General features: G+C 35.7%; 2 protein-coding genes and 1 long non-coding RNA gene across 9 annotated transcripts in view; 2 read left to right on the top strand and 1 right to left on the bottom strand.

The window, feature by feature from the left end:
• LOC132796134 (uncharacterized) overlaps positions 1-12444 on the top strand; it is a 55367-nt gene extending 42923 nt beyond the window's left edge. The window contains exons 3-4 of one of the 2 annotated variants that reach the window (XR_009633506.1): positions 11505-11736; positions 11976-12444. This is a non-coding gene — a long non-coding RNA (uncharacterized LOC132796134). The remainder of the gene's footprint in view (positions 1-11504; positions 11737-11975) is intronic. The other variant, XR_009633505.1, reaches the window with a different exon arrangement.
• Positions 2510-4283, top strand: LOC132796541 (uncharacterized). Its single transcript, XM_060807744.1, has 2 exons — positions 2510-3647; positions 3754-4283. The coding sequence occupies exons 1-2, from the start codon at positions 2550-2552 to the stop codon at positions 4003-4005; spliced, it is 1350 nt and encodes a 449-aa protein (XP_060663727.1). The 5' UTR covers positions 2510-2549; the 3' UTR covers positions 4006-4283.
• LOC132796131 (tyramine beta-hydroxylase) overlaps positions 7424-25870 on the bottom strand; it is a 63593-nt gene continuing 45146 nt past the window's right edge. For all 6 annotated transcript variants that reach the window (XM_060807186.1, XM_060807185.1, XM_060807187.1 and 3 more), the window contains 5 exons: positions 18485-18843; positions 17878-18421; positions 15750-16099; positions 14496-14683; positions 7424-9307 (listed from right to left, as the gene is read on the bottom strand). In XM_060807186.1, coding sequence (XP_060663169.1) covers positions 9007-9307; positions 14496-14683; positions 15750-16099; positions 17878-18421; positions 18485-18843 — 1742 coding nt within the window. In that variant the 3' untranslated portion in view covers positions 7424-9006. The remainder of the gene's footprint in view (positions 9308-14495; positions 14684-15749; positions 16100-17877; positions 18422-18484; positions 18844-25870) is intronic.

Here is a 25870-nt window from a genome sequence, read left to right on the forward strand (position 1 = left end):
ACACACACACATACAGAGAAAGTGAGGCTGCTCACGTTTTGTCTTTGCGTTACGCGTGTGCGCTTGCCACTTGACTTTCCGCCTTGACATTTTTGATTCGCCATTCATAATTGCCTAGCCAAGCGGGCGTGCACGACTAGCCGATACCCAGTATCAACAATTTAGTGCCTCGCAATTCTAATTCTAATCAAATTTCGGCTTGCAATGCGTAATTAAGTCACCAAGCAGTCGAAAGGTAATTGTATAAGCAATGCTCGACGGGTGCATACCCTGTAAAATGCTTATGCAAATTATAAATTTAGCTCAAAATGTAATGCTCGACTTGTAGATATCCTTTGATATACTCGTTTTAAGTTGCTTTAGTGAAAGCAAAGCGCTTTAGACCGACTAGCAGATACCTTACCTTAAGTATATTTCTCGTATAACTTCGTTTGTCATTAAGCAAAGTTCTGCAGCTGAAACTTGTGAATATTAGATGGCAATCCAGACATGTTCGACTTGTAGATACTTTAGGAATTGTTCGTTTTAAGTTGCTTTAGTGAAAAAAAGCTGATTGCACCGACTAGCACATACCCTAACTCAGGCGTATTTTTTCGTATAACTTCGTTTGTTATTAAGCGGATCAATTTTTGAAGGCAAATAGGGCACAAATTAGTTGGGAATGCGATCTCAAAAGATTGTCAATCATACATGCGATAGAAGCATGTAATTTGCTTATGAATTGCAAATCAATGCTACCCTTTAAGCACTCTTACAAATACCAAATACCATGTGCACATAATTTAGAGCAACCTTTGTGCTGGTCACGATTCACTTGGTTTTGTCATCGTTCTTCGTTCTCATGCTAGTTGTTGTTGTTGTACGAGTTGACTTTTAGTCGTTGTCGTTGTCCTTGTTGTTGTGCTGTGTGCTGTCAAGGATCTGTCAGCTGTCTCCGTGTGCTGCTTCATGATATAACACAATTGGAATGACAATGCTTCTTATTTAAATATTCACTTTGGCTAGCCCCAAAAGTGCCACAAAATCCCCCCTCTCTCTCTCTCTCTCTATTTCTATGGCTGTCTCTGTCGCTCTGTCGACCGCAATGGGGTCAACATAGTTTAAGATAAAGCCGCAAAATATACTCACTGTACAGATTTGGAAATGCATTCAAATATGGATTTATTATTCCAGCTACACGTATTCCCAAAATATTATTATATTTAGTTCTACTTTCGTATTTTTTTGGAGAAATTTTTAAGTTAGCTAAAAGATCGCAGGAATGTCAAGTGTGTACTTTATAAAATGCTAAAATCCCCACTTTTTATAATATAAATAATAATTTAGTTATTGAATTAATTTCAACATTTTTATACACTAAGTAATGACTTTAAAAGCGAAAAACCATATTATAGTTTATATTATAGCTACGCTTCTCTCCTTTTATTCATTTGTTTCTTCGTCTATCAGTTTTTTTAATTTTGTAAATTCAGGTTTTTGTTATGACAACAGTTGGTCAGCAAATTTATTGAGCTGATAATTGTATTTTCCTCTTTATATTCTTACAGAAATTTGTATGTATTGTCAATACATTCATCCATATAGTATATATGTATATTTATTTTGCTTCATCTACACGCTTATCTGCGTTTGTTCTTATCTCTTTGTACAAAAGTCTTTAAAACGGGGACTTTGCTATAAAGTCTCCAGCAGTTTGCATTTAACATATATATATGTATGTATGTTTGTATGATTGAGAATAATAATGCTGTCGATTGTATGAGCTGACTAGAGGTGGACATAAAAAAGACCTTAAAGAAATAATTAGCTTGACACGAGAGTTCACGATTTCGTAATAAATTTACAAATCAGGTTTTATTTTATTTATTTTGCATATTATGTGAATATTTTATGAGAGTTTAGTGAAGAACTTAACTTTTATTCCATAAAATTCAGTATACCTATAAAAACTATTTTATAATTTTGAAGAACTTAACTTTCGATATAATTCATTACAACTTTATAGCTATTCTACAATTTTAATAACTTTAAATATTAAATTGTTCTAAAGAAACAAATCAATAAGTTGAGTTTGAATGAAACATTTATTTTTGTGTAGTCACCAAGCTTTGTCGTGATTATTATGCGATAGTTGCTATCGCACGTCTCTAGCGATCTCTCTCTCTAATTGTTCTAAAGAAAAAGAATTGCAAATCAATAAGTTAAATCTGAATGAAACCATTATTTTTGTGTAGTCACCAAGCTTTGTCGTGATTATTATGCGATAGTTGCTATCGCACATTGCGAATTATGCACATCTCTTGCGGCCACTCTCTTAAAATGTTCTAAAAGATAAAGTATTGGAAATCAATAAGTTAAATCTGAATGAAACAATTATTTTTGTGTAGTCACCAAGCTTTGTCGTGATTATTATGCGATAGTTGCTATCGCACGATGCGAATTATGCACATCTCTTTAGCGGCCGCTCTCAGCTCGCTTATAAAGGAGATGAGTGAAGCAATCGACGACTGATAGAGCGCAACGATCAGTGTGAATCGCGAGCTTTAACGATGAGAACGTTCTTTGTCGTCATTCTGTTGGCCTTGGTGTCGGGTTCATGGTCATTATGCAACTTGAATATCCGGGAACCGTTTCCCGTTGTGGCCAAGATATTTGGCAGCAAGACGGCGATCCTCAAGCAACCGCTAACCAATGTTGAATTGTCGAACAACGAGACGGTGACCTTCTATTGCCCCCAGGGTGTGAGGATCAGTGGTCCCAGCAATAGCTATAACAATCCGAGCGATGACTATTACGATCCGAGCGAAAGGACAATCAATCGGCCAACGGTAATCAATCAGCCAACGGCGGATCTAACCTGTGGCGACGATGGCATCTATTTGGATGAACAGCGCATCATCGAAGTGACGTCCGGCGGTTATGTCAGTTGCAATGCGGACGTCACGCGATCGCTGTACGAGAGCAATGTCAGTTTGATTGGCTGTGATCCCGTCGATGCTATGACATTGGTCATTGGCTATAAGCTAATACGTTTAACGGAGGTGAAACTCTTGGCTTTGTGCTATGACCTGAGTGCATCGCAATTGCGTTTTGTCAATTTTCTGGCATATCCCGCAAAGAATGTGCTCCTAACGCCAGCGAATACGGACGAAGTGCTTGGGAGATTGCAACTCGATAATATCGTCAGTGGTCTCGATAAATATTTCAGCTACATCACAGTGTCGCAGTTCAATGAGCTGAGCAAACAGCAAACGCAGCTGGGTGAACTCTACGATGCGGAAATGTTCGATTATTCGAGTCTACTGCAGGATCAACAACAACAGAGGGATCTGGAGCAATACAATCATTTGCTAAACATTGTTTGGCTACGAAATTTACGCAAAGGCAATTGGAAACACTGGCTGCAAGCATTGCGTGCCGCTAACGATGACGATGACGATAAATTTGAGCTGCGTATCGGTGTATCGGGAATGGCAACGATGCCGCTCGGTCAGCGCTGCAATGTGAGTCGCAGTCTGCAGCTGCTCGACAGCAACAGTGGCAACTCGCTGCAGGTCCCGGCTCATGTGTGGGCGCATGTGCGTTCACTGCAGCCAACGGGCACTGTAGCCGATGAGTTTGTGCTTGTTGCCCACAACTCACCCTATGTAAGTGCAAACTGAGAGCGCTCACTCTCTCTCTCTCGATTCGTTTTCATTTGCCTTAGTAACGCTCTCTTTGCGTGTTCTTTGCTCTCACCCGCTCTCTGTGCAGGTTGATGTCTTGCAGTTGAGCACATTTTGCGACGACATTTGCCATGAGATCCCTTGGCTGCGCAAAAGTCTCTTTGCCGAACTACATTTGCTGCCCATCTTCGGTGTCGTTCACTGTTGTCGCGTCGATCAAGTGGATAAGCTAACGGACTTTGCTTACGGCAAGCAAAAACAACAGCAAGCACAACAACAACAACAACTATCTGATTCGTCACCCAATACGACGACTGCGCGGCCTCTTATTCATGTTTAGTTTCGTTTAAGCTTGCCAAGCAGAGAGCATATTAGTCTCTCTCTCTCGCTCCTTCTGCATCTGTCTTACGCGTCTAAATATAACTCACAAAGCATCATTTATTCTTCTCTGAGAGCTTTAAGTTCCGCATTCCGTTAGTTCGATGCTAAGCTGTGGATCTTCTTGCTCTGTGCTTTGAAGTCTCTTGAATATTCGGTGCACATTGAGTCGAAAAAGTAATTGAAAAAATAAAAAACACATTTTTCTTAGAATAAAATAAGTTGTTTTTTATTAACAAATTAATAATAATGGAAATATTTATATTTAATTATAATTCATATGCCTTTTTAAAACGCGAAATTAAAATTTCAAAAATATAATTTAACGATATCGTTTTCGTATAGCTATAATTATGAAAACAAAGCTTCAAAAATCATTAAAAATTTTATGGTCAATTAGTTAAAAAAATTTTCTTATCAATTTCGAGTTTATTTAATGTTTCTTTGTTTCTTTTAACTTGTCAATATTAAAGTACTCTTTATAATTTGATTTCAATATTGAATTCAAATAACTATTAAACGAGTCGATGCAATTTAAGCAATTTAAGAGCAGATCAAACAGAACAAGGACCACTTAAAACGCAAGCAGAATAACTATACACAGCACTATGGAATAAATGCACATTTTGTGGGGAATAATATGTAGGAGAAGCGTCTTTTTTCGAAAATGGACAACTTTCCCCATAGTGTGCAGTGAGCGACAAATAAAAATGGATATAGGGATTTATGTATTTATTTCAAAATGAAAGGTCTCAAATGCGGCGCTCGTAATGACAGCAGCAGTTGATTCGAATTTAGTTGCAAAAACAGGGAGGGAACAAAACCAAAAACAAAAACCAAAAAAAACATCACACTGGATCTCCCCATATCATTCATATTTATATGCAACTGAATCTCTGTGCACACTGCGTCTATGAATATTAAATCAAGCACGTTTATGTGCGTGTTGTGTATGTGTATGTGTGTGTGTGTGAGAGAGCTTTGTAATACCCTTTAAATAGTGCAAACTATTTGAAATTTAATGTGGAGAGAGTCCTGCCTTCTTTTAACTTGTCAAGATTCCACTTTAACATTTCAAATTAATGAAATGTTATTACATTAACTTATTTCATAGCAACTTCAACACTGCAGAGCATCTGATGGTCGATCAATCTAACCTAAAAAAAAATGGTTTGTTTTTATTTTGTATTTTTTGTTTGCTTGATTTCGTTAAAAACTTTTAATTGGATTGCAACCGTTTTAATACTTTCATAACGCCAAACGCGCTTCCTTTTCGTCGCACAAAACTGAAAATCAATTAAAATGCCACACAGTCAACGGCGTTGAAGGCTAAAATCAGAGCGTTTTCCTCCCCCCTTCACTCTCTTTCTCTCTCGCTTTTCTGTGGCGCTGTGGCAAAGAGACGGCCATAAGCCATCATCATCAACTGACAGCCAAGTGGCCAGCCCAAATCGATTTGTAACCACAAAGTATTGGGCCAACAGCGCGAGTTCAGCAACTATCTATCAGCAAAATAAAACAAAAATGAAACGAACTTCATTCAAATGAATAAACTTAAGTTTATCAAGCGACCATTCCGAATTATGTTTTCGCAGTCATTTCACATTAAGTAACTTAAACTTGCAGCTCAATCAGTTGGATGAAATTGAAGAGCTTTGTCCTTAAACTTTTGCTCGTTTTTAAGTAACTTTACTTGCAGTGCAATCAATTAGAAGAAATTGAAGAGCTTTGTCCTTCAACTTTTCCTTTTTTTTTTAAATAATTAATTACACAATCATCACAAGGTTGTTTCTTTAGCTTTTGATTTTTTTTAAATAGTAGTTTAAATGGTTGAAAAGTCACTTATTAAAAAGATTTTTAACTTACTGAAAATTTGTATTAACATCTATAACTAAAAACATCTTTTGGTATTCTTGCTCTTCAAAGTTTAGCGTTTAAAAACTGAAATCTGTTCTCTCGAATTCTTGGTTTTCAAAGATTACCGTTTACTCTTTAAAGCTGAACCTTTTTCTCTCGAATTCTTAGTTTTCAAAGTTTATACTTTAAACTCTTAAAAAGTGAAAAAAAAAATTGTCAACCTTTTTGAAATTTAATTTCAATTCTAATTAAAAAGCCCTTTTGATGCAATTCCCCCACAATAATTAAAACAAGCTTTGAATTTTTTTTCATACTGGTATGGTGGTCATTTTTTTTTTTATTTTAGTTTTTATTAGATAATAGATTTTTGTTTTTAGCGTGAAGGCTTTTTTGTATATATTTTATTTATATATTTTGTTTTGTTTGTTTTTTTTTTTTTGTTCTCTTTGTGTGTTACATTTTATATAAATTTTCATCTACATACATATATAGGTTTTGTTTTTTTTTTTTTATTTTGATTTGTTTTGGTTTTTATGTATTTTGTTTTTTTAGCCGTAGAACAATTATCACATCTTACATATATGTAGCTACACTTAAACGTATCCATTAAATGTTTGTGCATATGTATTTCTCTTGTCATCTGTTTTTTGTTTTTGTTTTGGTTTTTTATTTTTCACTTTTCTCATATTTATATTCGTATTTGTATGTTTGTATATCAAAAGTCAGTGTGTGTGTGTGTGTGTGTGGCAAATGCTTAAGAGTTGCATCAACTGTTCATCAGCAGCAGCAGCAATAATTGGCCATCGAGTTGCAAATTTCGAAGAATTAAGAAAGCTATAGTCGAGTGTGCTCGACTGCGAGATACGCGCTACCCATTTTTTGAAGAAAACAAAACAGTGTGGTATTATTCTTAAAATATACCACAAAAATTGTAAAATTTACCAAAGATAATATTTGGTATATTTACAGTGTTGCATTTTAAATATACCATAAACTGCAAAATATACCGAAAATATACTGAAAATATACCAAAGACAATATTTGGTATATTTAAAATGTACCATTAAGAAAAGTATACTAAAACTATGCCAAAGTCAATATTTGGTAAATTGATATAGTACCATATTTAAAATATACTATGAAGAACAAAATGTACCAAAGCTTATCGAAAATATGCCAAAGGTAATATTTGGTATATTTATAGTGTTGCATTTTAAATATACCATAAAATAGTGAATATACCGAAAATATACTGAAAATATACCAAAGACAATATTTGGTATATTGATATAGTACTATATTTAAAATGTATCATTCAGAAAAGTATACTAAAACTACGCCAAAGTCAATATTTGGTATATTGATATAGTACTATATTTAAAATATACTATAAAGAACAAAATGTACCAAAGCATATCGAAAATATGCCAAAGGTAATATTCAGTATATTTAGTGTTGCATTTTAAATATACCATAAACTTCAAAATATACTGAAAATATACCAAGGACAATATTTGGTATATTGATATAGTACTATATTTAAAATATACTATGAACAACAAAATATACCAATGCATATCGAAAATATGCCAAAGGTAATATTTAGTATATTGATATAGTACTACACCTAAAATATACCAGATTTTGAACCAAAGCTACTAAGATCAGTAGCAAGCAAGTGGGTATCAAAATGAAGAGCATAAACGCATCACTCAGTGAGTGGAGTGAACAAGCTAGATTGCAAAGAGACGTGAGTCGTGCAAGGTCGTGTCACGCACGCTTTGAAGTTTTTGCGAAGATGTGTGAATGGCAAGCAAACACAGAGACTGAATGGCTGCAGTCAATGTGAATGCTTAGAATGTACTTACTATACTCGAAATATTTATATTCACTGCAAGTTTAACCATGATTAGCTTTTGTGAATGCAAGCGAGCGTAGTTTATATATAGTATATGCTAAACATGTTGTATGAATAAGAGAGTTGGCCATGCATGATTAGAGCTGCATTGCAAATAATTGCAAATGTTGTGCGATTGTGCACATTCAATCGTCATGTATTGGTCAGGACTTTTGCCTGGCTGTTGGCATTGTCCCCTCTCAAGAGTTGCATTCATTAGAATGGAAGAGGTAGAGAATGAGGGGGGAGCAGAGACGATTGCTGTAGGCTCTTCTCTGGCTCTGGTAATTAGAGTTTGCCACGTCGCTGTTGCAGTTGATGCAGTCGCATCCTTTTATCTTGCCATTCGCATGATGCCGACTCTGGCTCAAAAGTTGGCTCATTTATATTGTATAAACAGTGCCGTTAGCTCATTGAAAACTGTTTCAGCTGTCGTCTCTCTTTCCCCCCTAACTGCCTCGCCCCAAGCGACCATTCGACGCCATCCCCCTCTCCCCATCTCTCATATTTATGCTCTCTGCTTTCATCTTTCTTGTTCATCGTCGTTTTCTTTGGCATTGCTTTTTTTTGTTGTTGCTTTGTTTGTGTCATTTGCTTTAAGCTGGCGCTGAAAAGTATGCTACAATTTTTGTCCGCTGTCGGCAATTGGCAGCAATTTCAAAGGCAAAGCGAACTCAACTCAACTCAACTCGAGTTGAGCCTCCCAAAACGAAAACAAAAAAGAAGATTCATTAGTTATTTAGAGAAAGTTTTGCACATTCGCTCGCCTCGTTGGCCTTTTGTCTTCTCTCGATTTCATTTCACGATAAAACTGCCGCTGCTGCTGCTGATGACAATTCACAACAAGAGAAGACGCAGAAGAGAAGAAAGAAAAAAAAAACATTAAAATGAATATAATGGAGAAGCTGCTTTGCCAAGTTTCTACGTTTCCACTTTCGTAGCAAATTCACCACACACCAAAAAAAAAATATATATATAGCAAGAAAGTGGAAATCAGAAGCGGCAAAAACAGCGTGTAAATCCACAGTTACAACTCAGTGTGCGTGTGTGTGTGTGTGTGTGTACCCCCTTTAATTTTCTGCCCGCCCCGTCCCGTGACCCACAACACAAATGCAATCTAATCCATTACAATTGCAATCCGTAGTTCGCATTCGCATTTGCCACACTTGCATTCGCATTCGCATCCCGATTTCGATTCACATTCACATTCTAGTAGATGCATTCGCCAAGCAAATCGCACTCGCCCTTCTCTAATGGCTTCAGCCAGAGCGGATTGTAGTTGGGGCACAATTTGCGATGGATGGGTATTTTGATTTGCACTGGCGTCGTCGCAACGCCCTCCCAGTTGTGACCCTCAAACCTCTGGCCATCCGATCTATTACATTGCATGCTAAGCGGCTCCTGGATGTACATCGTATACAGCTGGTCAATGCGCGGCTGTGTCCACTCGATGCTGTGATAATTCACCGAACGTGCCCCGTTCAAGTGGATGCCATGCTGATGCTCCTTCCTGCACAAGCGACAGAGAAAGAACGTTAGTGATAAAGTAGTAGAGATAAAGTCATGTGACTGCAATAGAGAGCGAACACAATGTCGCCACATTAAGGTGGCATTTTCAATTAGCAAATACCCGCTTTACTCCTCTCCTCTCCTCCCCTGCTTCTACCACCACCCACTTTTCCATTAAATGAGCAATTTTCACTCTCTCTCTTTAAAGGACACCATTTACATGGAATATTTATTAAGCTTGCGCGAAATAGCTGAGTAAACTATTTAATTAATGCTTCTGCTTGTGAGAACACTTTAAATGAAAGCCACGCTAGCATAAAATTGCATTTAAAATTAAAAACCACACAAAATTATATACCTAAATATAAAATGTCTGCAAACATTAACATTAACATTATTATTATTATTTTATTGAAATGACAAATACAATTTATTATTGCAACGAGATGAGCCTTTGTCATTGGAATTATTCCCAGAATTAGCACAGATAAAGAATACTGCTCCAAACAGAATACTAATAAACATATATTGGCAATTCTCTGGCCTGAAGGCCTTAAGGAGTTTTATTCGTTAAAAATAAAATAATAAAAATAATTCTCTAGCGAAAACAATTTTAGCAAGCATGACATCTTCAGTTGAGTGTGCTCGACTGTGAGACACTCGCTATTCATTTTCAATGAAAACCATATTCTATAAATATACAAAAAAAATACTGCAAATATACCAAAGTGATATGCCAACTAGCCATTTTTAATGAAAGTAAAACAGTACGGTACTATTCTTAAAATATATCAAAATACTATACCGCTAGAATACTAAAAATATACCAAATGTTGTATTTGGTATATCGATATTGTGTACCTATAAATAACATACATAGAGTGCAAAATATATCAGATTGTCAGAAACAATGTTCCATAAATATGACAAAAAAATACTACAAAATATACTTAAGGCTATATTTGGTATATATCGACATTAGACAACATTATTCTAGAGTACAAAATATATCAGATTGTCAATCAAAAATTTTAATTTAAAATTACGCTTGCTATTCAATTGTCTTAAAATAAAAAATGAATTCATTAATCCAGCACTTTAAGATCCATTTTTATTCAAAATAAAAACAAAAATGTTAAACTGTCCATATATACATAAATATTAAGAATAACTTAAAGAATTGTGTTTATTGAAGAGACTTTGACTGGCATTAGAAATATTTAAATGTTGTTACAATTTATTCAGATTTTGCATATATTCCAAAGTTGAGAGCATTCCAAGTAAATTATTTATGGCATTTATAAAGTTGTTTATTTCACAGCTTAATTGAAATGAAATGAAATCACATGCTAATCGAAGCTCAAGAGAATGACATCTGCACAAATCCTCGGCAATTGTTCAAGAGATTTTTTGAAAACAAAACAAATACGAAAAATATGCAAAAAAAAAAAAAACCTTAAGATTTATTTTGAATGTCACTCAGGAACGTGACAAGTTTTTGGACAATCGGCACACGTTTATCGTAAAATACTTTTAATTAAAAAAAAAACAACATTTAAATTACAGCTGTCAGCTTTATAGACAACAATGATTAATATAATTTATGAATAATACTGCGAGTGGCCTTTCAAATAATTGATTCATCGAAAGGCGCATTTAAAATTCAATCAAATGGGAGCAATGCAAATTATACAAATAAAATGCATTGCAAATTCAATCAATGAAAAACTTGACTGACTGACTGCAATGCCAAAGTTAATTAAATTATAGTAATTAATTGTCAATTGAGCAACCAATTGCTGATTGAATTGTTAAAGTAAATGCAGCTTTTGATGATGGATATATTTTGGTCATTAAGTTGAGAAAACATGGTCAACACATTGAAGTGCGCACTCGTTACTTAAATGCCTTTTGAAGCTGTAAATGTCAAGTGCTCTCTCTCTCTCACACTCTCTGTCCTCCAAATGCACTTTCAAGTGCGCGGAGTTAACACAAAGTAAACTATGTGCACAAAACTGCGCCATTTGGACCACGTTGAAATGGCTTAAAAGGTCTGCACAAAAAAAAGAAAAAAAGACATCAGACAGATGGACATAAAAAGCGAGGGAGGGAGAATATTATCTTGTGCAATTCTTATCCAACTCTTTAAAAACTGTCAAATGTTATACTTTTTTCTCTCTCTCTCTCTTTCTTTTTAGTTTGCAATGTTTCCTTTACCTTTTTTGCGTTCATCGTGACCGTTTTGCTATGCTTAACACCTCGTAAATCTTCATAACCTGGGCCGCAGAAGAAGCAGAAGGAGCAACTACGCGCTGTCGCTTATTGAATCAGCTGCCTTTTGTCTAGAAGCCTTTAAACCATTTTAGGCTTTTGTAAATTTACCGCAATTCTCACCCAAAAATGCCGCAACGAAATTCAAAGCTGAAACTCGTAAGTCTCTAATCTAATGTAAACTTTTCTTGCTCTTGTTGCTGTTGCTTTTGTATTTTTCCCCGTTTTATTATTGTCGTGTTGTTTTTGTTGGGACCAAACCCATAAGGACAGCAGAGTGACTCGACTTTATTCGACTCGTTTTCTGGGTCTTCTGGCCTCAACTCAACGAACTTGCCAGTTTTCTCCCATCGTTTTCGCTCTCTCTTTCTTCTCCTCGTTCTCATTCTCATTCTCAGTCTCGTTCTCGTTCTGGGTTTTCGCTCTGGCCATGCCCATTAACGTTGGCAATTAGCGTGCACCTTGGCGTCGCCTGCTTTTGGGACAGTCAGGAAGTTGAAGACATTTCCGTTATGAATACTGCGTAGCGAGATAGAGCGGAAGAGCGGCAAAGAAGCATATTGCCACGGACGGAGAAGAAGGAGGAGGAGGAGGTGGTGCCCCACAACCGGAGCCACAACAAACGCCGGAATGCCAAACTTTTGCCTTTGATGGCAAAAAAAAAAACCAAGCGAAAAGGACGCAATCAGGCAGCACACAGTGGTAAGAACATCCAAATGCACATCCAAAAACGTAAGAAATACACATCCAAATTGTAATATTATAAACAAAAAAGAAAATGTATGTATAAAAAGGCACATCCAAATTATTGTAATGTTACAAACAAACAAAAAACAACAAAACGTATCTAAAGAAAACGTATTTAACAAATGCACATCCAAAAAAAAAAGACTTGACTTTTCCCTGAATTTCTGAATAAAATTTGTATATTTATTTTCAAAAAATTTCAAATTTTTGTTTATTTCCTACATTTTACATTTTTAACCATTTTGCAGTCTATACAGCTGCAATCTCTCAAAGAAACTTAAAGGACTTGGTTGAATTGTCGCTAAAAACGAATTGAAAAAAAACACAGAAATTTACATTGCATACTTTTAGGGGCACTCATACAAAGCATTCAAGCCAAACTAAAATCGGTCATAACTTGGCCATATCTTGCCGCATTTTCAAAGGACACATATTGCTAGGATCACAAGGACCTCCTCTATCGATTCACATCAAAAAATCGCAAGGTCATCTAAGAATCCAACACTTGAAATTTTCTTGATTCAGGGCCAAAGAAAATATGCAAAATCCATAAATTGCAGGATAACTCAATAACCACAAGGACGATTTTAATGTCCTTTGGCCAGACGATAGGCCTCATTATTGCGCATCGTTTGACATATTGCTTGCCAGGATACGCAAGGACATAAACGAGTTATTGCCAATTTGCTCTATACAAAAAAGTCCTTTTATCTCGGCTCCTGTAAGGATGTTCGTCCTTTTGAAAGTTCCAATCAGTTTATATTGATTATAACTATCTTTGTGCCAAAGGACATCGCGATCGTCCTTCAAATGACCGAGATACAGTGGATTTTATGACATTTTGGCATTTTTTCTATGCCCACCCCTTAAAAAATTTTCGCATATAATTTTTGAAAGGAAATTGAAAATCTTTAAATGCCAATCGATAGTATTAGTTAACGGGATGACAAAAAGGCAAGTCCTTGCCAGATCCTTAAGGATTTGGCAGAGATATGACAAGAAAACTAATTTTTTGCAAGTAATTTGGGGCATCCTCAAAGTATGCAACAAAAAATAAAATACTTTTGAAACAGGTTTTTTCTCGGTTGATTTCAAATTTGGCGCTTTACAAATTTCATAGCATACTTTGAGGGTGCGAAGAGGGTATTTTTTCGAAAACTAGCTATATCTCGGCCATATCCTGTCGGATTTCTAAAGGACACATATTGCTAAGATCGCAAGGACCTTCTTTATTGAATGGCATTCAAAAAACATGGAATTATCTCAGAATAAAAATTTTCTAATTTTTCTGACAAGGGCTAAAGGAAAAATGCGAAAATCATAAGTTTCAGGATAACTCGAGAACCGCAAGGACTATTTGAATGTCCTTCGGCACGATGAGAGCTCTCCTCAAAGGACTTCGTTTGACATATGACCTGCAAGGATCAGACGGGATATGACAGAGTTATGCGGAATTTTATGTTTACAAACAAGTCCTTTTATCGCGGGTCCTGTAAGGACTTTTTTCCTTTTAAATACATCAACCTATTTTTGTTTCTTAGAGCAATCCTTGTGCCAAAGGACATCACGATCGTCCTTCACATGGCCGAGATACAGCGCAATTTCTGATTTGTTGCCATTGTTTCTATACCAAACCCTTGAAAATATTTCAGGCCGATTCAATGATAATATCCTTAAAATCCTTGGATGCCAATGGCTAGTAATAGATGCCCTGATCAGAGAAATGTCCCTTATCGAAAGTACGCTATATTTCAGCTATATCCTGGCGATATTTCAGAGGACACATAGTAGATAATAAATTCAAGGATAACTTTACAGCTACAATTTCGATACACGTTTATGCAATTTTTTTTTGTTTTTTTTTTTTTAAATTAAGATCAGCATGCTGTTAAAAACAATTTAATCAAAAAAATTAAATTTTAATTAAGATTTAGCGCGAGTTTTTTTAACTTAACTATTATTAAAACGAATAAACAATGCAAAAGCGACTTAAAATAATTAAATAAATAAATACATTATTAATTTTCACTGCGTTGCCCCACTGTGCAGCGAGCAGAGTTAAAAGTAAGCTGCTGGACACTACAGATATCCCTGAACCCCCCTGGCTGACAACTCCTTCCATTTGTTGTAAAGTACAAAACACGGAAGGAGGAAGACAAAGATCCGCTTACCGTTTCATGTAGATGAAATAATTCTCAAGCGTCTCCTCCGAAACGGAACTCTTGCACACCTCCAACTTGGTGGCCGGATAGTAGTGTATATAGTTGACGCACATCTCATCGCTGATGGAGAATCCCCCAAGCGTGGCATTTGCATCGGCAAGCGTATTATAATAGCATGTGGTGACCAATGCGTCGCCCTATTGAAAGGAAATAAAATGTGTGTATTCAAATGTTAATCTCTAACTAAAATGTGCGAAAGTGAGGGTAAATAAATTCTAAAGGTAGCGGATTAAGAAGTAGAGGTGTCAAAAATAACAGTCGAGTGTGCTCGACTGTGAGATACCCGCTAGTCATTTTGATAAAATCAAAGCTGTGCGACAGTAATTTTAAAATATACCAAATTAATATACCGTAAAAATACTAAGATTGTATCTTTGGTATATGCCAAGTTAATATACCACAAAAATATTAAAAATATACCAAAGGTCATTTTTGATACATACCAAATTAATATACCACAAAAATTGCTAAGAATATGCCAAAGGTTATTTTTGTATATACCAAGTTAATTTACCGCAAAAAATACTAAAAATATACCAAAGACAGTACCACATTTAGGTATATTCTAAATGTGGTACTGTCTTTGGTATATTATATCTTTGGTATATGCCAAGTTAATATACCACAAAAATATTAAAAATATACCAAAGGTCATTTTTGATACATACCAAATTAATATACCACAAAGATTACTAAGAATATGTCAAAGGTTATTTTTGAATATACCAAGTTAATTTACCGCAAAAAATACTAAAAATATACCAAAGACAGTACCACATTTAAAATATACCACATAGTGCAAAATATACCAGACTATCAGCCAAAGCAACTAAGACCCGTAGAAGGTAGACGTTTCTTTGCCCATACAAAAGAATTTCTTAAATAGCTTATACAAGTATTTGGCTTCAAAAGTACGTTTTTTATCGATTTGCGGGGCTGTCGAAAATTATGGCTATATCTCTTGTGGTTTCTAAGATCTAAATGATCATACGAACGGACGGACAGACAGACGGACGGACATGGGTATATCGTCTCGGTTTATGACCCTGATTCGGTCTATTACATACAGCTTCTTCTACCCTATGGCTAGCGGGTATAAATATTTGTATGTCTCTTCTTTATGATTTCAGAGAAGTGCCTGCCTTTTGCTCTATAATCTTAACACTTTTTCAGCGAGGGATGCAAGGCGAGTGGCAGACTTACCGGCAAAACGCGTGGCTTGTAATGCAGCGTGCGCATTTCCTGGAAATGATTCGAATAGTAATCATCGCGATTCACCTCGCGCAACTCCTGTTCGCCGCGAAAGTGTCGCGTGAGGACGCGAACGCCACGCAAATGCGTGTGCAGCTGCGATCCAAAGATGATGATGCCCGTCCTCGGCAACGCAGACCGTGTGCAATCGGCGACACAGTAGCCGCTTAGCGGGAAGGCGGTTTGTCCTGGTGGTATGGCCATTTTATCGGTATATTCCAGGCCCAGTTCCATCACGCCGGCGTCGTATTGACGCAGCGTCTTTGACAATTTAATGCGAAAGCCCGAGCTATCCACGAGACCTGCAGGGCGTATGATTAATATTAATGCAATTGCTGCCAAATTGGGGGAGGTTTCCAGCTACACACACACACAGAGGAGGGGGAAGTGGAGGCTGAGTGGTGCACTCAACATGCTGTTTGCCACACGGCTCTTGTGGCCATGTAATGCGCGACGACGCCGCTGCCGTCGCAAGAACACAAGGACACTTGAAGCAGCAATAATGACATTGCTCCTGTTTGCAATGGCGTTGCTGCTCGTTCTCGTTCTCGTTCTCATTGCTCGTTGTTATTTATACAAAAGTTTTAATGAAATCTCCCCTATGCATTTCACTTCCGTCTACCCTTCTATATGCGTATATCGTTCTCTTTCTCTGTGTGCAACACTTGACAAAATACACACACACACACAGATTTTAAGTGGTGCACAAGTGAGAAGCGGCAACTTCTCAACAATCATCAAAATCGAATTACATTTGCCATTGTCAGAATGTGGCCAACTTTTGTTGCGACAAAGTTGCGACTCGTCGTCGCACTTCCTGTTTTGTCAGTGTTGGTTAATTAACTAAAATATGCCAAGTGTAGTTGCAATCAGCAATCAAATTGGCAGCTCAACAAGCGTGCAAATCAACGAAACATCGTTTGCCACTCAGCTGTAGAAATTGCATGTTTGCCAGTGTTGGTAAATTAATCAAACATATCATACACATGACGGAGCAGGCATTCTATGATTATCAATATATCAAAATCTGTCTCTTCATTGTTGATAAAGACATTTAATTGTAGAAAATGGGTGCACTACTCTTCAGCTTATCAAAATTGATATTATATAGTGTTGGAAACTGCACCAAACATTAAATATAACAGACAGTATAACTCAACAGTTCTCGCAAAGAAATGGTAATGCTAAGTTTCTAATAAGTCAAACAGTAAATAAGTAAGTCACATCATATTTTAGTCTGCTTATCAACAGCATTCCAGTGTTGGTAAATTAATCAAATTTACACTGACGAAGCAGACATCCTATGATTATGTTTAAATCCATGTGATTATATCAAAATCTGTCTTTTGTTTGTTGATAAAGACATGAAATTGCAGGAAATTGTTCACTACTCTTCAACTCATCAAAAATTTGCTACTCATTAGTGTTGAAAAATGCACAAATAGTTATCGTAATGAAATAGTGAGACAAGTAATAAGTCAAATAAGTTAAGGAAGTAATATAACTGTAGAAAATGCTTCACTACTCTTTAGCTCATAAAAATTGGTTATTTAACAGTGTTGAAAAACGAAACAAAATAAAAAATTTATTAGATCAACAGTTCTCGTAATGAAATAGTGATGACGAGAAAGTAATAAGTTGATAATGTAATCAAAATGATAGAAATGCTTCATTACTCTTTGGCTCATCAAAATGTGCTATTCATCAGTGTAGGAAAATGCACCAAATAAGCAATTTAGCAGACCCATAATTATCACAATGAAATAGTGGTGTTAAGTTAGTAATAAGTCAAACAGTAAATAAGGAAAAGTGGTCATCGAAAGACCACATTTGAAATATTTTACCCCCAGCAAACCAGTGTTGTTAAATCAGCAATCAAGAGAACGTAATCCCAGGTCAGTCCAAGAGCTCAACCACTACTACCACAGCGATAAATATAAAAGCGCAACAATAGTCTTTCGAGTGACTTTGCATTTTCGCTCGCCCCTTTTGGGTGTTCAGGGTTTAATAATTGAAAATGGCAGCAGAGCAGAGCAAAGCAGAGCAGAGCACAGCACAGCAGAGAACATTTCGCACTCACCTGTCTGGAGTTCGGGATTATTGAAGTGCACCTCGAGTCGCACATAGGGATTATAGCCATCACCACCGATTGGCAGGCCAGCCTCTGGTGGATACGTAAATGTGCTCGCCCCCATGGCCCACAATGCCATCACCTTGGAGCAGACTTTCGCCTCGGCGGGCAGCTGCTCGCAATCACCATTATAGAGGGGTATCTCCACATGCGGATCCGTCTCGCAGTGAAAGACCTCCATGTGATGGACGATACCCGGTGTTTTAATGATTGGCTCGAATTGCACAATGTGCAGTCGCTGCTTTGTCACATCGTCGAGTCGCTGGACATGACACCAATACGTTGTTTCACGCACCGGAACTGAAGCCTGCTCCAATGTGATTTCGATTTGATTCAGGTCGCTTTCGGGTATCAGAATCTTATCGGCACGCAACAGTTGCAACATCTTGAGACCAGCCTCATGCGGTGCCGTCACATTGGGCAGCGCAAACTGATGATCCTCTAGGGCCAGCTCAGATTCGCCACGAGCCCAAACCACATACATGGTGCCCTCCTAAAGCACAACAATATAATATTCAGAAAAAAACGAAATACTAAACTAAAAGTAAGCACTCACATGAAGCCGCAAATCGAGCGGATCACAGGTATCGAATTTGCGCTTAAAAGCCAAGGTGAACTCATCCATTTTGAAGACTTCGCAGTCCTGCTGGTAATCCTTGCGCACCCAATGACCATCGGGACTGGTGTAGGTATCGGTGACCACATTGAAGAAGCCATTCTGATTCTCAAAGAAACAAATGTCCGCATCGGCGAGACTGCCGCGCTTCGAGAAGCCCAAATAGAACCAACGATGCTGCTCGTTGAATGCGTTCTGCAAATGGAAGAGCACCTCCTGCTTGTACCAATCGACCATCCAGCTTAGCTTGATCTCCTTGTCGTCGAGATAGATCTCGTGCAGTTTGGTATCCGACAGACCTGTGGATGACAGATTGAAGAATTTCAATATACCATATATGCAAACTTTAAGGAAACCTCATCTAGTCATAAGTTTGTGAGTTAATGGAAGGAATACAATATTAACTAATAAGAAATCGAGTGTGCTCGACTGTGACATACCCGCTAGCTTTTTTTCAATAAAAACAAAACACTATTATTCTTAAAATATACTCACTTAATATACTGAATTAAATACTAAAATATACTAGTTTTTATTATGACATTATTCTGAAAATATACTGAATTAAAATATACCAGACATTATTCTTAAAATATACTGAATTAATATACTAAAAATACCGAAACGTACCGTAAACAAAACACTATTATTCTTAAAATATACTAAGTTAATATACTGAATCAAATACTAAAATATACTAGTCTTTATTATGACATTCTTCTAAAAATATACTGAATTAATATACTGAAAAATACTAAAATATACTAAAGGTTTTTTTTTTACAGAAGATCTTATTATTATTAAAATATACTAAATGAATATACTAAAAATACCGAAACATACCGAATAATATATAAAAGACAGTGTTATTCTTAAAATATATTTTTATTATTTTTAACTAATATATTGAAAAATACTAAAATATGCCGAATATATTAATATATTTAAAAATATACGAAAGGCAGTATTATTCTTGAAATGACCCATATATACTGAAAAAATTCTAAAGTACACCAAATGCTATATTTGGTATATCGATCTACTATAATATTTGTTGTAAGTCCTTTAAATCGAAAGGAGAATCATTAAATTCAAAGCTTAAATTTTCCAGCAACCACAAAAAAACTTCCTTGAGACTTGGTTTATATTATGAGTGATGTTGTAGTACTAATTCTAGCTTAATACAAAATGTTGGCTAGTTTTTTATTACCGCAATTAAGCGTTGATATCCAGTAAAAATAAAATAAAACACTTTAAATTTCGAATAGGTTATTTGCAAAATAATATCTCAAGTGTCAGTTAACATCGTAGCTCAAAAGGTTAACTGACTTTCGACATCAAATCCACCTTGAGCAATAAAACAATGTTTCACACGCAGACAGTCAGTCGGAGTCTAAGTTCTCTCTTCGCTCTTCTTCCTTAGAGTGCGCGCTCGGTGGTTTTTCAATAAAATATCCTGTCAATGTCGAAATTGACTAACGCAAGGCAAAGTCGCTGCAATTCACAATTTTTGCTAGTTGTACAAAAGTGAAATGCCAAAGTTATACATAGCAGAGAGCGTATGGAAGAGACAAGAGCAATTGCACTTGCAGCTCCATCAGAAACTTTTGATTATTTCGGTTCAGTGATTTTCGACTTGGCTGTGTTGAGTTTGTTGTAGTTGTAGTTGTAGTTGTAGTTGCTATTTGACTATCTGTTATACTACTAGTATCTCTGCTATCTCTGGCACATTTTATGACATGCTCCAAATTAATGAGTGCAATTAGAGCACGTCTACAGTTACTACAAGTTACAAGTTACGAGTTGTGAGTTCAGTTCTTCTCTCTCTCTCTCTCTCTGAGTACATGACGCGATAATCAAGTTGCCTTCGTACTAATTACCAAAAATAGAAGCAAAAAGAAACCAATTCAATCTTTCAGCTGTGTTATCTTTCTTATGCTCTTCGAACCACAGCGCTAAAGTCTCCTCTCTCCTCTCCCCACTCTCATTCTCTCTCTCGCTTCCTTGATTGTCCAAATGTCCAGTGCAGTAGCTGTAGACGCTGTACAAGGACCAGGTCATTAGATTTATGTTACCAAAGGCTTTGGCCAGGCAGCAGAACATCAATTACAACTACAACAAGCGCTTGACTAGCCCAGGAGAGAAAGAGAGAGAGAGAGAGAGCGGGGTAGAGTGAAGTAAGAGAAGTCGCAGAAGGTGGAGGTGGGAATGAAGGTCGGTAACAGACAGTCAGTGGAGCGGCAGTAACGAGAAAGAAAACCCAATAAAATGTCAAATCCAATTGGCAAACATATACCAACATACACACGCACACACACACACACTTACTTGCACACTCAGACATACACACACAAGGATATCGTGTGAACGTAGCAGAGTTTGCAAAAGTATATCAAACTGTTTGACAGAGTAGAAGTAGCTACACTGAGAGAAATCTATGATAATTTGTATACAAAATATAGGGTTTGGTCTATTTTGGTATTTTTCTGGTATATGAAATTGGTATATTTTAAGGAAGTAGCTTCATTCAGAGAAATTATTTATATGTCTACATATGTATACCAAAATTGAAAGGCTCTAGTATATTTGTAGTATTTTTTGGGATATTTTTATGAAGTAGCTACTCTGAGAAAAATCAATTATATATCCATATACAAAATATAGTGTTTTTAATATGTAAGTATTTTTTTGGTATATGAAGTTAGTATATTTTTATGATAATACCACACTGGTATCTCAAATCTTTTTTACTTGTTTTCAATACTTGATACTTGTCAACATAAAAAATGTAAAAAAAAAAACATTAAAAAGTAAATATTAATATTCTCTTTCATCACAGATATTTCATATTTATTTTCAAATTTCAGTAATGAAATGTTTTATTATTTCACAAAAACATTCATATTTATATTTATTTCTTAATAGTTTTTCGATATATATTTTGTTGACAAATTGAGTATTGAAAATTGTAAGAAAGTATTAAATATAGAATATTCTCATTTTTGGGAAAATATGTTTAATAATAAACCATAATAGATGCAAAATGGTAAATTAACTGTTTAATTATTTTTTCCATTTACAACAAAGTAAGCACATTAGAGTTGGATAAAAGTCAAAACTGTTTTGATTTTTGATAGAAGTGATTTAATAATTTTCATATTTATAATTTGTTGATTTCTCGCAGTGTAGCGTTGGAAAACGAGTTACATGTCGGACGAAAAGCGACGGTAGAAACACTCGATTACAATCAAAAGTGACAGCGATTCGTGGGTTTTTCATCGAGCATTGAGTTTTGGTTGAGATATCCAGCGAGACAAACAACAGCGAACGAGAAATGGGCAGAGGAGAGAGAACAAAAAAAAACTGTGTTGACTCTGTTGTCCATGGCATTCCTATTGCGTTGATGAATTTTCGGCAACGTGTGTGTTGCAAGTTGCTAGACTTGCCACAGCCACAGCGGAAGTAATATGCCCCAAAGAGTTAAATGCAAGGTAAGCCAACTCCACGGAGAGTTTCACTTGTGTCGATACTAAAATTGATTTGTTATCCTACATATGTCTAGCAGCAAACACACTCTCTACACACACACACACACACACATGCACACACTCACTCTATGCTCTTCACTCGCAACAAGCACTCACATATATCATTGCCAAACGTTGTCCGCGCCATCTCCTTTTCTCTGTTTGTTCTGCAATCCACAAACACACACCAAAAAAAAAAAAAAGGAAAAGCCGGGGGAAAAATGGTGAAAAAAGGAAGAAATGAAATTTGTTTTGCTTTTTTTTTGTTGCTCCCCCTCTCCTTTCATTTCCATACTAGTGAATGTTGTCGTGCTCTCAAGTGGAAATAGCAACGACGGCGGTAATAAACAACAAATTGCACTCATTGTTCAGTTTCGCCGTTTACCATTTGTAAAATGGCAACAAATTCGCTTAGCGTATGAATAAATGAATAAATACCAACCGCACCGTGTGCATTCAGAGCGGGAATAATTCTCCATACTCATACACCATAACATACATATATACTATATGTATGTATGGCAGTCAATCTCATTCTGAATTAGCTGCTGGCTTTTGCCGTTAAAACTAAAACGTAATATTCTCTCGCACATTGTGAATAATAAATTCGAATAATTTCCATAATCAAATGTCAAAGTCGTTTTGAATGGCAGCATGTCGCGAACAGAGATCGAGATTAACATGTCCAAACATTGTAGCTACGCAAAATGTGTGAAATTAAAAGCATATTCAAAGTCAATTGCTAGATTTCGCATTCACACAAATATACTAAGTAGTCTTATACAATAGTATTACATTCGCAAAAATATACTGGATATACTATATATTCTGAAAAATATACTGTTTATATTTAAATTTTCTAATTAGTATATTAATTGTATTTACAAAAATACACTAAATATTATCACAATCACAAAATTACACTAATTAGTATATTAAGTACATTCGCAAAAATATACTATCGCATTTACAAAAACATACTAAATACTATTACATTCATACAAATATACTAAATAGTATATAGATTGCATTCACAAAATATACTGTGCATACTAACACATTCACAAAAATATACTAATTAGTATATTGATTAAATGCACAAAAATATACTGGACATGCTATCACAATCGGAAAAATATACTGATTACTCTATTATTTAAATACGTAAAATACTGTCACACTCACAAAAAAATACTGAATGCAGTATACAATCACAAAAATATACTAATCTCTATCACAATAACTAAAATCTATTACTTGGTCTATTAATTGCATACACAAAATTATACTGTACTATATATTTGTCACATTCACAAAAATATACTAAATATGCTATCACATTCATTAAAATATGCTAATTACTATCACATTTACAAATATTTACTAAATACTACCATCGACATTACAAAAATATACTAATTAGTCTATTAATTACTTAATAATCCCACTTTTATGACTTCTTTTGCATATTTAAGTATATTAAATTGATGTTAAATTTGTACTGAGTAAAGTTTTACCAATTTCACCCAAATGCGTGTGTGTGTTGAACTTGTGAAAACTGAATTTGCGAAACTCTAGCAAACACAATTCAACTAAGGGTATTTTATATTCCATATTCGACAGTCGACAGACCGAGTTAGAACTAACTGAATTTTCGTGTTTATCATTCAAATGTGAGCATGAAATTGAGTTTTAAATTAAATGCTGCCTACTTTTCAGCTGACGCTGAGAAAACCCAACGGACAGTCTTTGTCTGTCTACATATGTCTTAACTATCTTTTAAATGAAATCTAAGCATTTGAGTTGCTTAATCTTGGCTTGACATAGCTACACACACACACACACACACATCGACTTTGAAAGTAAATGTTGAAAGAGAGAGAGAGAGAGAGAAAGAGAGCTGGAGAGAGATAGCGAGAAGCTGGCATCATTCAGCATTCAAGGCACATCGAGAAAGTTTTAATTTTGTTGAAATTCGATTTGTGTTGCCTACTTTTCAGCGCTGCTGCACAAAATGCCTAACCCCAAAAACTATGCGGCCAGAGCAAATTGGCATTGCTAACACAGATACATATAGACTAACATATATATGTTTGGTATGTTTGTATGTATGTATGGAGTACACCTCACTTCACCTCTCTCTCTCTCTACTCCTCTGATGCCTATTCAATTGGTCGATTGCTTTGTCTCAACTTTTCAATTGCATTTTCATTCACACTTAACAGCTTTTAAGCCCGTCGGGCAATTTAAGCAGCCGTCCCAACAACACACAACTTTCTATGTGTGTGTGTGTGTGTGTGTGTGTGTGTCTGCAGACAACAGCAACAATGCATTGCACACATAACTGTAAATTTAATAAACTTGTCCGGAGTTTATTGCATTTGCTTGACTGCGCCGCCGCCGCCGCCGTCGCTTCACTGTTGTGTGATCCCAATAAAAAAAAATAAAAAGAAGAATACAATAATCGACGACAACGAAAAAAAAAAAATACAAGTTTAAAAGCTACAGTCGAGTGTGCCCAACTGTGACATACCCGTAACATATGATTTCTAAAATATACTGAATTAATATACTGAAAATACTTAAATATGCAACAATTGATATATCGATATACTATAACATTTAAAATATACCATAAAGTATCAAAATTACTTCTACAATTTTATAGACAAAATACAAAATTAATACACTGAAAAAATTCTAAACGATATTAAAGACTATAATTTGTATATCGATATAATATTACATTTCAAATATACCTTAGAGTGCAGAATATACCAGATTGTCATATAACATTTTTTTGTTAAAGTGCTTCTACAATTTGTATACTGATAAAATACTAAATTGATATTCCAAAAATCCTAAAAGATGCCGAAGGCTATATTTGGTATATCGATATATTACTATATTTAAAATATACCACAGAGTACAGAATATACCAGATTGTCATATAACATTTTTTTGTTATACAGCTTCTACAATTTTTATACTGATAAAATACTAAATTGATATTCTATAAATCCTAAATGTTGCCGAAGGCTATATCGATATATTACTATATTAAAATATACCACAGAGTACAAAATATACCAGATTGTCGTATGAAGTTAGTTGTTAAAAAACTTTTACAACCAAATTTTCAGGAATCATAATATGTACCAAAGTGATTTTGACTTGCTATTCGGAGGCGAAAATAATAGCAAAAATTACAAGTGCTTTCGTAAAAAAAATAATATAGCTCTATCGCTTATAATCTCTGAGATGTGTTTATGCGGACAGACAGACAGACGAAATTGACTATATCGTCTCGCTGATCTAATATATATATATACTATATGCTGTCGGAGATAACTTCTTCTTATTATATACATTTCCTGCAAGCACAAAGCTATAATACCCTTCTACCCAATGGGTAGCGGGTATAAAAGAGAAAGGAAAAACGCATGGCGAAAAAGTTGTTCTTTTTCTTTGCTGAACTTGAAATGGCATTTTGACGGCTCAGCTTTGGCTTTGAGTAAGAGGAGTGCTTCGGGAAAAGCGAGGGAAATCTGAAAGCTGCTGCTGCTTGATACGTGCATGGCTTGGCGTAAAGAGCCAGCGCATAGTTTAACGTTTTTTTTCCTTTCGCAAAAAAAAAAACACTGAAGACGACGACGATGACTTGGTTCGCATTTTGGTTGACGATGACGAAAGTTCGTTGCGATGCTGCTGCTGATGATGATGATGATGACCAGCATAATGATGATGAGTTGAGCACCCCCGAATGCCAAAGCGCACAGGAATTTTTCTTATTATACGC

Source organism: Drosophila nasuta, chromosome X (assembly GCF_023558535.2).
Source record: "Drosophila nasuta strain 15112-1781.00 chromosome X, ASM2355853v1, whole genome shotgun sequence".
Taxonomy (NCBI): Eukaryota; Metazoa; Arthropoda; class Insecta; order Diptera; family Drosophilidae; genus Drosophila; species Drosophila nasuta.